This window comes from Myiozetetes cayanensis, unplaced genomic scaffold (genome assembly GCF_022539395.1).
Source record: "Myiozetetes cayanensis isolate MyiCay16 unplaced genomic scaffold, myiCay2020 scf6-25, whole genome shotgun sequence".
Lineage (NCBI taxonomy): Eukaryota > Metazoa > Chordata > Aves > Passeriformes > Tyrannidae > Myiozetetes > Myiozetetes cayanensis.
Window position 1 is genome coordinate 774,630 of NW_026087853.1, and position 12,059 is coordinate 786,688.

Here is a 12,059-nt window from a genome sequence, read left to right on the forward strand (position 1 = left end):
TCTTAAAATGAGGAGTAGGGGGTAGTAGACAGGGAGTGATGTTTGAACACGATGCTGTTGGGGGAGGGAAATGAGGGGAAAGCTCGGCTGGAATCGGGCGAGGGTTGTGGGGGGAACACCGACAGTGGAATTCTCCAGGCTAGGGAGAAGAACTGCCTCCGGGTAAGGATGGAAAACAGCTTCCAGGTAGCGAAGGAAACACCCTCCAGGCCGGGAGAAAAACAATCTACCCGCAGGGAGGGAAACAGCCCCTCAGGCACGGCGGGAGAATCGCAAGACCTCCCCACCTCAGGGGCGGCGACGCCCCCGACCCGCGGGCTCTGGGGGATTCTCCCGACCCCGGGGGTCGGGAGAATCCCCCAGAGCCCGCGGGTCGGGGGCGGCGACGCCTCAGAGGTGGAGCAGGCAGGGATATCCCCCTCACACAGGGATATTCCCCTCACACAGGGATATTCCCCTCACGCAGGGATATTCCCCTCAGACAGGGCGATCCCGATGCCGGCGGTGCCCGCCGGGGGCGCTGCGGGCCGTTGTACGCAGGCGCGCAGGGCGGCGGTGGCGGCAGCGGGGCCGCAGCGAGCGGGGCCCGGCCCGGCTCGGCTCGTCCCGGTCCCGACCCTTCCCCGGCCCCGCGCCGAGCCCCCTTCCCCTTGAGGCGGCTCCCGAGCCGAGCCGGGCCATGGCGGCGCGGCCGGGCGGGTGAGCAGCGGAGCGCTGCACACCCACCCCCCTCCCTTCCCCAACCCCGCCATGCAGCCGCCGCCGCAGCCCTACGAGTTCCTGGGCGAGGAGAACGGCCCGAAATGGCGCGGGCTCTTCGTGCCCGCCCTGCGCAAGGTCGGTCAGTCCATCCCCCCCTCCTCCCGGGGTGGGAAGGGGAGCGCTGCGAAGGGTGTCTTTCCCCCTGGGGGGATCCCCTCGGAGGCTCCCGGTGGCGATGCTGAGGGGGAAGGTGGGGGGGGGGCGGTGGACCCGGCGGGCGCTGCTTATTCCTTCAACCTGCCTTGGATAAAGTTCTCTCCCTGGGGAGGGAACCTCCTAACTGGGGCTCTGGCAGGGGAGGGCAAGGGTCCTGGGATCCCTGAATTCTATGGTTTAGGTCGGGAGGGACCTTAAAGCCCATCCCGTTCCACCCCGCTGCCGTGGGCAGGGGCACCTTCCCATTTAGCCCCGGTTTCTCCAAGCCTGGCCTTGGACGCTTCCAGGGATCCAGGGGCAGCCACAGCTTCTCTGGGCAGCCTGGTAATAGGTGCTGATGTGCGGTGGGATGGCATCCTGCATCCCTTTTTTCCCCCCGCCCCCGGCGGCTTTTCCAGGCTCTTTTCCCTCGCCGAGGTGCTTCTGGCAGTCGAGGTGGCACTCGGGACATCCCTGGGCTGTCCTGCGGGGTGAAGCCACCCCGTGCTTCCCGAGGCATCTTCCCGCTCCGTAGGAGAGATGAACCGTGTGGGAAACCTCCCGGCGGATAAATTGCTCCTGTTAGGATGTGTTCTGCACGGCAGGGAAGCCCCCAGCCCGCCCCGCTTTGGAACGGCACCCCCAGCAGCGGAGGGAGTGGTTAAACTGGGATCGGTGGGAGCGAAGTGTCATTTCCAAAGGTTGGGGATTATTCCAGAGTTCATAATTCCCAGCTGATCTGCATCTCTGCTGCTGGGCAGGACTGGGATACAGGTCCTGCAGGTGCTTCTGAGTGGTTTGTCTTTTTTTGTTTGCCCCCTAAGAACAGGTGTGCTGTGGATGCTGTGGGGCAACGATTCCCTTTGATTTTTTTTGAGTAAAATAGAAGATTTGCATTTGTTCTGGGCCATTGTGTCACTTGTTTTAGAAGGCAGCTAAGTAGTCTTCTGGCTGGCAGGGAAGCCTCTGATTGCCTGGCTGAAGAATCCTGGGTTTTCTGCTCTTTACTCCTAAATCTCCTTGTAGTAGCTGCTTTCCAGTCTCTTAGAGAATTCCACGCTGTTCTTTTCCTGGCCTCTCCAATCTGACCTGAAACAGCACCTTGACACCAACCAGCATCCTCCCAAACGTGGTTTCTTGAAAATTTAAAGGCGTTTTCATCCTCCTAAAATACACACAGTGTCCAAACTGGGTGGATTAATGCTGCTCTTACCAATTCTTTCTGTTTGTGCATTGGGTTCTGGTGGAAAGAGCAGGAATTTCACCATTCCAAAATAGAGTTGTGATACCAGTGTAGTTGTGATATCGGTGTGTAGTTGGTTATATCCTGGGTTGTTTTGTTTTTCTCCCTGGGGAAAGTTCCCTACCTGCAGGACCCACCCTGAATCCCAAGTGTGAAAGCATCAGGTTTTGTATTAATTTCAGAATGTATTAAATGTATTAAACATCATCACCACTGTTTTCAAATACTTTGTAATTTTGTCCTGAAGAGGTTTAAAAATCCACTCATCCCAGATTATGTGGGATCTTTCCAAGCAGGTGGCTTTGAGGTGACGATTTTAAAGAAAATTTAGAAACTTCTTAGTCAAACAGCTGGAATAGGTTTGGGTTGTTTTGAACTCCTCAGCTGGATTTTTAATGTCCTGGACACTTATTTTCCATTCCTGAAAGCTTTTCCCTGTAGTGAGAATTTCTTGAAGGAGAGAAACTGGGAGCAGAAAAAAAAAGAGGGAAGGTTTTGGTTTTCCTTGTTTGTGTCTGGGTGTGGGAAATCTTTAATTCTAAAGCACAGAAAGATGTGGAGATGGATAATATCACATTTCCTTGCTGCTTGGATTTGATAAGTCCAGAACATGCCTTGAAGAGCTCCAGTCTCATTGGGATTTCAGCAAGTTTAAGGTCACTTGTTTTTATCAAACACTTTTAAACCCCTGCTATCAGTTTTGATTCTACACAGCTGACCCTCAACACATCATGAATGGGGGGAAAAATGGTGAAATACATTCAGTTCTCACTTTAACATGTGCAAAAATGTGAGAATGTGTCTTTAGAACAATATTTTCTGTTCATTTAAGTCTCACGCTCTTTAAAATTGAGTAGTGCTGAGTTCCACCTTCCAGTGTGAGTCTTTTTAGGAAGAAAAAAAAACTAAAGGGCAAGACATCTTTAAAGCAGATTTTTATGTGTTTCTGTGCCCACATCCTTAGCACTGGCACCTGGGAATCCTGCAGGCTGAAAAATTTAGAGCACTTCTCATGCGCTGGCTCTGTTTTAGCTGGGATTTTGGTCCTTGCTGTAAAACAAAACACTTTATTTCCTCCTGCTGGAAATCTGAGTAGGGGAGTGAGGATAATGAAACTGCTTATCAAAATTCTCAGTGAATCAGAAGGGAACAATATTATTTTTTTCCTGTGGTCACTGAGGTGCAGTGACTTGAGCTGCTGTTACAGGGAATCCCATGGCAATCCTGGGTGGATTTCAGTGGTCCCAGTTTTTCAATGTGCAACTGCAGAAAACATCTGGGGGGGGGAAATTGCAGTTGAAAAATGTATTAATGCCAAATACCTTCTGTATTGCTACCTGGAATAAACTGTTGGGATAAACTTGGGATTTCAGGATGGAACAGGTGACTCCACAGAGCTGGTGGGTGTCTTTGGAAATAGCGAGGAATGTGTTGTTGGGTTTGTACATGTGGATTTGTTCACCCTAAAATGTTCCTGTGCAGCCTCTGCGTGGATTTGACAAGGGTCTGAAGTGACAGGACACAGGGAATGGCTTCCCAGTGCCAGAGGGCAGGGATAGATGGGATATTAGGAAGGAATTGCTGGCTGGGAGGGTGGGCAGGCCCTGGCACAGGTTGGGCAGAGAAGCTGTGGCTGCCCCTGGATCCCTGGAAGTGTCCAAGGCCAGGTTGGAGCAGCCTGGGCTGGTGGAAGGTGTCCCTGCCCATGGCAGGGGGTGGAATGAGCTGACCTTTAAGGTCCCTTCCATCCCAAACCACCCTGGGATTCTGGGATTACCATTTGTGTTTGCTCCTACAAATCCGCTGGCCAATTAAAAGCGCATTTCTGCAAACAAGGGCTGTGTAATCAGTTGCTTTGCTCTTTGATTTTTTTCCTGAATTAAGTTTACAAGCATCTCCCAGGGACTCTTGTTTTGGGTTCTCTCCATTATCCACAAACAGAGACTGTCAAACATTTAATCCCCACGGCTCTGCAGGCACCACATGTCGGGATAATCCTGGCACTGGGCACTATTTGCATTTTCCAAAACAATTCCACCATTGCTCTGGACCACTCATCAAATTTCTAGAGCATGACTAAAGGGTTTATTCTTAGCAAATGTTGTGTAGGGAAATATAAAAGACCGTTTTGAGGCCTTTTTTTTTTTTTTTTAATGAAGTTTACATTAGTTCAGTGCTTCTATATTTTCAAACATATGGGACTCAGTGTGTGTGTGACTTGGGTGAGCTCTCATGGTTGGTCAGCGTTGGGGGAAGTGCAGGAGTGCCCCACTTTACTCCCTGCATGTTTTCCATGGCAGGATCAGCATTCCCTTGGGTTAGAATTATTTAATGTATTGCAGTGTCATTATAAGAGGTTATTATTTAATGCATTCTAATTTCATTAGCATGTATTATTATTTAATGCATTATAACTCCAACAGGGAAGCTGCTTGTTACGGAGTTTTAAGTAGTTATATTCGGGTTTGAAGTCTGTTAGGTCATTTAGCTTCTAATAAATTTATTTATTTGAGCTCAGAAGTCTGGACCTTTTTAGACTTGCAGTTGCCACAGACATGAATTTGAGTGGAAGGTGTCCCTGCCCATGGCAGGGCTTTGGAATGAGGTGGATTTTAAGGTCCCTTCCACCCAAACTATTCCATGATTCTATGAATGCCTCAGCTTGGAACCCAAGAAAACTGGTCCTTTTACTTAAATCCCATTATTTTCATGCCTTTTTTTTTTTTTTAACACTGTTTAGCTGAAATTGCTGCTGACACTGGAATCTGCAGTTGGCAAAGGGTAACAGGAGAGTTTTGCCAGCCAGTGGCGTGAAAGGAAGGTGGATTTGAGGTGTGAGGTGTTTAATGGGAATGGTGTCATTCCAGTTGGCAGCTGCAGCAGCAGAAACACTTCCTACCTGTGCTGGTAAAGTGGAACATGGAAATCGGTGTTTGGGTTGGCTTGGAGAGGAGACACAGGAATCAAAACCCACTGGTGCTGTGATTCACCTCATCCCTCAGGACTGGGCTCCGATCCCAGCGTGTGCTTTTCCCATTTTCTCATCCCCTTCTGCCCGTTTTGTGTCTCCTCTCCAGCTCTGCTGCCCCCCCTGCTTCTCCCCCCCTGTCTCTTTGAGCAGTGTTATCTGATCTCTTCCAGAGGGGCCCTTCAGTCTCTTCTTTGCTTCCATCATTCCCTCCCAGATTCCCTTTGCCAGGCCTGCAGTGACTGCCCTCTTCCCCTTCCTCCACTCCAGGAGGTTGCTCCCATGGAAAATGTGACTTTCCTGTCTCCACGGCCTCTCTTCTCCCCAAATTTTTAATGTCATTTCAGTGACATCCAGAAATCACTCTGAGGGTCTGCACTGTCTCCAGATTCCAGGAATTCCTGGCTGTGAGGGTGGGCAGGCCCTGGCACAGGTTGGACAGAGAAGCTGTGGCTGCCCCTGGATCCCTGGGAGTGTCCAAGGCCAGGTTGGAGCAGCCTGGGCTGGTGGAAGGTGTCCCTGCCCATGGCAGGGGTTGGAATGGGATGAGTTTTAAGGTCCCTTCCAACCCAAACCATTCTGGGATTCTGGGATTCATGATCTGAATAATTCAATCTACCCAAGTGAGCCGTTCCTGGGAAGGGTGGGGTGTAAAAAGTGGGGAGAGGGAGCCCCTGGGTGCTGAACTCAGAGCCCTCAGCTCCCTGTGGAGGAATTTTGGGAGAATTAGGAGAGTTTGAGGAGAATTATCAGCCTTAATTCAGGTGTGTGCACAGCCATCTCCACATGGGGTTTCCCTTCCCTGTCACCCAGGCTCCTTCAGGGTTTATCTCAGTTTAAACAAAGCATTTCATGTGGCTGGATAAAATCCAAACATTTAAATTTCCCTCAGTTTTTAAGATTAAAATGTATGTATGGTTTGTTTACATGTAAACAGACCCAGAGTTTAGTTCCTGGGTATCAAAGGAAGCAACAATCAACTGGAGAGAGGGGAGTTGGTGTGGTTTTGAGTCATTATTAATATGGGTTTTTTATGTCTGCCCCAAGCAGGATCCCAGGAGATCTTAGGACAGTCTTTGATGCTGTTTGAGTGTCAGATCATTCCTCCTTCAGTTCCCCCTCCCCTCAACTACGATATATTAAAGGAAAACTGTAGTTAAATAGCTAAAGATGGGAAAAAAATTACAAAGCTGACAGTGCTTTTTTATTTGGGATTTCTCTTCAAGTGTTTAAATATTTGTGGTTCTTCCTAAAGAATTATGCTTTGGGAATATCAAGCCGTTGGGAACATCAATCAGTTGGGAATAGAAACCTCCTTTTTCACCGAATAAGAGCATCAGAAACTTTGAAGTTACTCTATCTGGTTCCCTTCCTCTGGAGCATCACCCAGACACAGGATTAAAAACCTGCCTTTGGAGCAGATGTTTTGTGTTTCTCGTGGTCGGGGTTATCTTCAGGAGGCAGAAGATTAAGAGAGAATAAAACCCCAGCTCGAAATGAGAAACTTCTTGTGCTGAAATCTCGGGTCATGCTGGAATTCTGTCTTCTGGAAATGTAGTTTTGAACAGGAGTAGAGAAATGGGATGTTGCTGTCAGGTCCTTCAGGAATATGAATCCATGTGTTTGGGATGGCATGTGCTGGGATTTTTCTGCTCTTGGTTGTTTTTTTTAATGAACCATCTCTTGCTTTGCTCTTGTACTCACTGTGGAACAACTGGAGCCTAATGGATGTGTTTTATGTAAAAATACATTTAATTATTATGGCCAAACTGCTGGTTTGTCCCATTAGCACAGGCTAAAAAGAAGTTATTTTCAGTTTTTGCTCTTGATTTTGTTTTTCCTCAGCTTTCTGTCATGTCAAATGCGACCCTTTGACCGTTTCTTTTATCCTCTGGAGTTCTGGATTACCCCAAATCCAGCTCTTAGTGACATTCAGGCTTCACACCACAATTCCTGCCCTTCAAAATTGACCCTACCAAAAAAAACCCCACCCCCAAAAACCTCAGTTTGTTTGTAGTTTTAATACTGTTTGTAGTTTTAATACTGTTTATCTCCACTAAAGGTTTTCATCCTCATCTCTTCTGACCAGACAGTTTGCTCTGTGAGGATTATTAACACCTTACTGAGGAGGAATTTTGAGCTTGATTTCATTTCTGGAGAAGCTTTTGTGGCTTTTCAGCAAATATGCACGTTGAGGGGGGGTAGAAAATTAGGGAGAAGTAGAGGAGAGGAGCAGGGGAATCAGCAGTTCAGGAATTCCCATCTAAAATAAATAAAAAATAAAACCAGAAAGGCCTTAAGGCCACGTGTAAATGCCACGCTTGTACCTCCTATTTGATTTCCATTCCTTGGAACAGCTCCTGGAGGAATAATCCCATGTGGATGACACTGTAGAAATGAGTCCTGCTAATCTTAATCTCCCTCTTTAGTGGACTTCAGACACTCCACTGTTTCAGGGATAAAATAGGTAAAAAAAATCTGGTTTTTGTGATACCTCCTGCTCAGTTCTCGCAGCAGGGCTCTGGCTGCTCACTGCAAACACCTTGTGGGGCTTTTAAAGGGTATTTACCAGACAGATAATATTCACCCAGTGCACTTTGGGGGGTTTATTCCATGCCAGTTCATTTAATTGTGCTCAGATATTTCGGTCTGAACCTGAAATCACTTCCCTAAGGAACGTGTCCTCGGTGATTCCTCCTGCTTTTTTGGTGTGTATTCAGTGTTTATCGATCCCTCCTTGCTTTTCCAGTCCTTTTTAGTCAGGATTAAGGGGAATGCTGCAGGGAATAAGTGCTCCTTGATCCAGAGGCATCTGATTTGATCTGCCAGTGCATGGCTTTTATAACAGTGGTTTTATTTTCTCTGACAAACAGTGTCTTGCTCTGAAATATTTCAGTTTTCTCATCACTTCTGTCAAAATAATTTCCCTGAAAGCCAGGGAGGGCACAGGTACCTCATTCCAAAGGGAAGCTGATTTCCCACATCCTCAGGGGAGAGTTGTCTCAGCCAAAAAATGTTGGGCTTTGTTGTCAGTTTTGCTACTTTCAGAGAAAAATGGACTTCAGGACTTACACAGGGCCGTGAAGATTGAGGGATGGAATAGTTTGGAGGAAAGGCTGGGAGAGCTGGGGGGGTTCCCCTGGAGAAGAGAAGGCTCCAGGGACACCTGAGAGCCCCTTGCAGGGCCTAAAGGGGCTCCAGGAGAGCTGGAGAGGGACTGGGGACAAGGGATGGAGGGACAGGACACAGGGAATGGCTTCACACTGCCAGAGGGCAGGGAGAGATGGGAGATTGGGAAGGAATTCCTGGCTGTTAAGTGAGCTACAAATAAAGTCCTTTTCTTCGTGGCAGTGCTGTCTGTGTGGACAGGGAGGGACTGCTGGCAGTAGAATGGGATCTGACACAGGGAATGGGAGTTCCCTCTCTGCTCCTGAGGGGGGAAAAGGCTTCCCTTCCTCACCTTCTGACAGTGCCTGTTCTTGTCAGTCCTCTGGAGCATCTTTATTGTGGGGACATAAAATTCCTTCTTATTCCCTTGCCAGCAGCTGCTTTTTCTGCAGTGGTGCTCTGTGGGAGGGACGTGGAGGGACCTTAACTCAGCACTTCCTGGTTTTCCATTGTTTTGTGAATTAAACTCTCGTGTTCAGGAAGAGCACGAAATGCCCTGGCCATTGTTGTAGAACTGCTGTCTTAAGTAAGAGTTTTCAAGGAGTGGGGCTTGGTTTTCTTGAGGATCCTTTCTTCCTTTCAGGATCTTGTATCCCTGTCAGCTGGGAAGCAGTTCTGGGAAGCGCTGGGTGAGATTCGTGTTGGAGGCACAGGAAGTGAAATTATGTTTACAGGGCTGTACAAAAACTCTGTAACAGAACTGGACAGGTTTGTTACACCCAGCTGGCAGGGTGGTAGATGGGATATTGGGAAGGAATTCCCAGCTGGGAGGGTGGGCAGGCCCTGGCACAGGTTGGGCAGAGAAGCTGTGGCTGCCCCTGGATCCCTGGAAGTGTCCAAGGCCAGGTTGGAGCACCCTGTTCTAGTGGAAGGTGTCCCTGCCCATGGCAGGGGGTGGAATGACATGGTCTTTAAGGTCCCTTCCAAACCATTCTGGGATTCTGTTAAATTTGGAGGAAGCCCTCAGAGCCTCCCAGGGTTTGGGGTCTCACCCCTGGGATTTGGAGTTGGAAGTGCCTCTATTTCACAGGATCAGAACTGCACCCAAAGGTGTTCTTGTCTTCCCCCAAGAAGCTCCCAACCCATTTGTCTTGTGAATGCCAATGTGAGTGTGTCAGGTTAATTTTTTTTGAGGTGATTAACATAGAATTTGTATGGGGAGAGGAGGGAATTTCCCTGGATTGTATTCCTTACGAATCCTTTGGCTATAGTTTGAGGTCTAGTTAGTGCTTTCCTGATTGAGAGGCTGCCAGGGAAAACTGAGTGTAGAGACTAAACTCTTGAGAGCTTTTTTTTTTTTTTCTTTTTAAGGTGGGGTGGTTTGGTTGGGAGGGGGGGATTTTTATTGGGAAAACCTCCTGCTGGCTTGGGATGAGTTAATTGTGGGCACACTCTGAGGTCGCCCGTTTCGGGTTGTCTGCTCTGGTTTAGCCTTGGAAACCAAAGCTGGGATTAATCTCCATGAAGTGAGATAAACCCCATTATCCTGCCTGGCTTTGGGGAGAGGTGGAAATCAGCTTTTCCTTGCTTATCCAGCCCTTCCCTCTGGTGAGTGTTCGATCACCCAGGCAGGGCGAGTTGTTCCTGCAGGTGGTGACGGCACCGCTCGCTCCGTAGGGTCGGGAATGGGACTGCAGTTACTCACTCTGGGATGAGTAACCCACAGGGATTGAAAACTCCTTCCACAACAGCCAAACACTCGTTTTTACTTGCAGGACTGGGAATTCCCACCTTAACTCCCTAGGAAAACCCGTGGGAAACGAGTGGAAGCCGTGTGAGCTGGCAGCGCTGAGCTGATCCGTCCTTTTCAGCCCCCAAATCCTAATTGCTGTGGTTCCTTTCGGGCAGGTCCAGCAGCAGGTTCACCCGAACCTGTCGGCCAAGGAGGATTCCCTGTATTACATCGAGGAGCTGATCCTTCAGCTGCTGAACAAGCTGTGCATCGCTCAGCCCCGCACTGTGCAAGACGTGGAGGTACAGCTGGATGCTGGGAAACCTAAAAAAAACCACAAAAACCCAAAATAGCGTTTGTTTGGAGCACCCTGGGCCAGTGGAAGGTGTCCCTGCTCGTGGCAAGGGCTGGAAGTGGATGGGCTTTAATAATGTCCCTTCCAACCCAAACCATTCCACCACTCTGTTTAGATTTTATTAACAAACTCATTTCCCTGTCCTTCAGAATAGAAATTGTGGGAATTTTTCCTTGCAGGATGCTTTGAGGGATTTTTTAACACTCCTCAAACGCACCTTGGATTTAAGAATTTCTCCTCCTTTTTGACATGAACACACAAGGAGGAGGATGGGGGGAAAAGGCAATATTGGAATGAAAGGTTATTGTTGTGAGGGCTGAGGGAACAGAGTTAGGTGTTCCTGGGGTTTTACTGAACTCACTGAGGCTCTTGTGTTATTGCAGCTGCCTGCTTTTGTGTCATCATTCCAAAATGAGGGTTTAATGGAGTCTGGAGGGGAAAAAAGTGCTTCCATGTGGCTGTGACCCGTTGCAGCTTTGCAGAGTATTAATTTGGCATTAATCTGTATGTCTGGGATTTACAGCCCGGAGCAAAACCGTGTCCTTGGCTGGTATTCTCTGTGGATGTCGTGGAAATAAAGGGAATAATACATGTAATGCACAAAAAATGTCTAATATTTTATATGTGTGTCATGGGAATTAAAAAGAATATGTACGTATGTGTATAGATAAAATATATATTTACAAAATAATTGCCTGAAGGGTTTTAGATTCTTATTAGATGCCGTTTATTCAGTGCTAATTATTAATTATTAATTTTGGTTTATGATAAATGTATTTTGAGGTAGTGATGCATAAAGATCATCAAATCACTAAGTAAAAGCAAAACTTAATAGTAATTTAACAACTCTTAGGGTTGGAGGGTCTGATTTGAGCCTGGATTTGAACTCTGGCTGTGGAGCTGAGAAATTCCACCTTCTCTCTGCAGTTCCCAGCTGATCAAACCCTCAGCTCTGATTTGGGGCTGTCACAGCAAAAGCCAAATGCTGGGTATTTTCCCTGTGTTTTAAAGCTGTGAAGGATAAAACACTGCTGATCTTGGCAGTGTAAGTTATTTCATTTAAAAAACACAGAGTTAGGCGTAAATGTCCTGTAGGTCGATACGTTCAGACCCTTCCAGAGCAGGGAAATTATAACTCACTTTTGTTCTGGGTTGTTGGGGAGGTTTTGCTGCCAGCAGGAATCCGAGATCCACGGATAAGGGCTTTTGGATCTGCTCCTGGGCTGTTTTTAGCTGTCAGGAGAAAACAGGAGGGCTGTGATCTCTCTGAGGTTTGTGATGCAGGTATTTACATACCAACCTGGAGTTAATGGGGCTGTTTGTGCATGATCTTAGACTTAAGTATTGGCAAGATCAAGGTCTAAAAAAATCTCAAATTATAAATGTTCTATAAATAGAAAAAGCCCTTAAAAGAGTTCCCAAGAAAACACTGGGGAGCAGTGAAGTTGGAGTGCAGAAGGAGCGTGTTACTCGTGAAGTTTATGTGGGAGATTGGGAAGGAATTGCTGGCTGGGAGGGTGGGCAGGCCCTGGCACAGGTTGGGCAGAGAAGCTGTGGCTGCCCCTGGATCCCTGGGAGTGTCCAAGGCCAGGCTGGAGCACCCTGGGCTGGTGGAAGATGTCCCTGCCCATGGCAGGGGTTTGGAATGAGATGAGCTTTCAGGTCCCTTCCCACCCAAAGCTTTCTGGAATTCTGTGATTCCATGTTGAAGGACATCTGAACGCCACATCATCTCCATTTTTGGGATGATCTCCTG

The 12,059-nt window shown here is 48.1% G+C and overlaps 1 protein-coding gene across 1 annotated transcript in view; it reads left to right on the forward strand.

Annotated features, from left to right (window-relative positions):
* The first annotated feature begins 635 nt into the window (after window positions 1-635).
* Window positions 636-12,059, forward strand: part of SOS2 (SOS Ras/Rho guanine nucleotide exchange factor 2) — a 39,890-nt gene continuing 28,466 nt past the window's right edge. Inside the window, exons 1-2 of the mRNA XM_050336107.1 lie at window positions 636-837; window positions 10,125-10,250. Of these exons, the coding sequence (XP_050192064.1) occupies window positions 751-837; window positions 10,125-10,250 (213 nt within the window). The 5' untranslated portion in view covers window positions 636-750. The remainder of the gene's footprint in view (window positions 838-10,124; window positions 10,251-12,059) is intronic.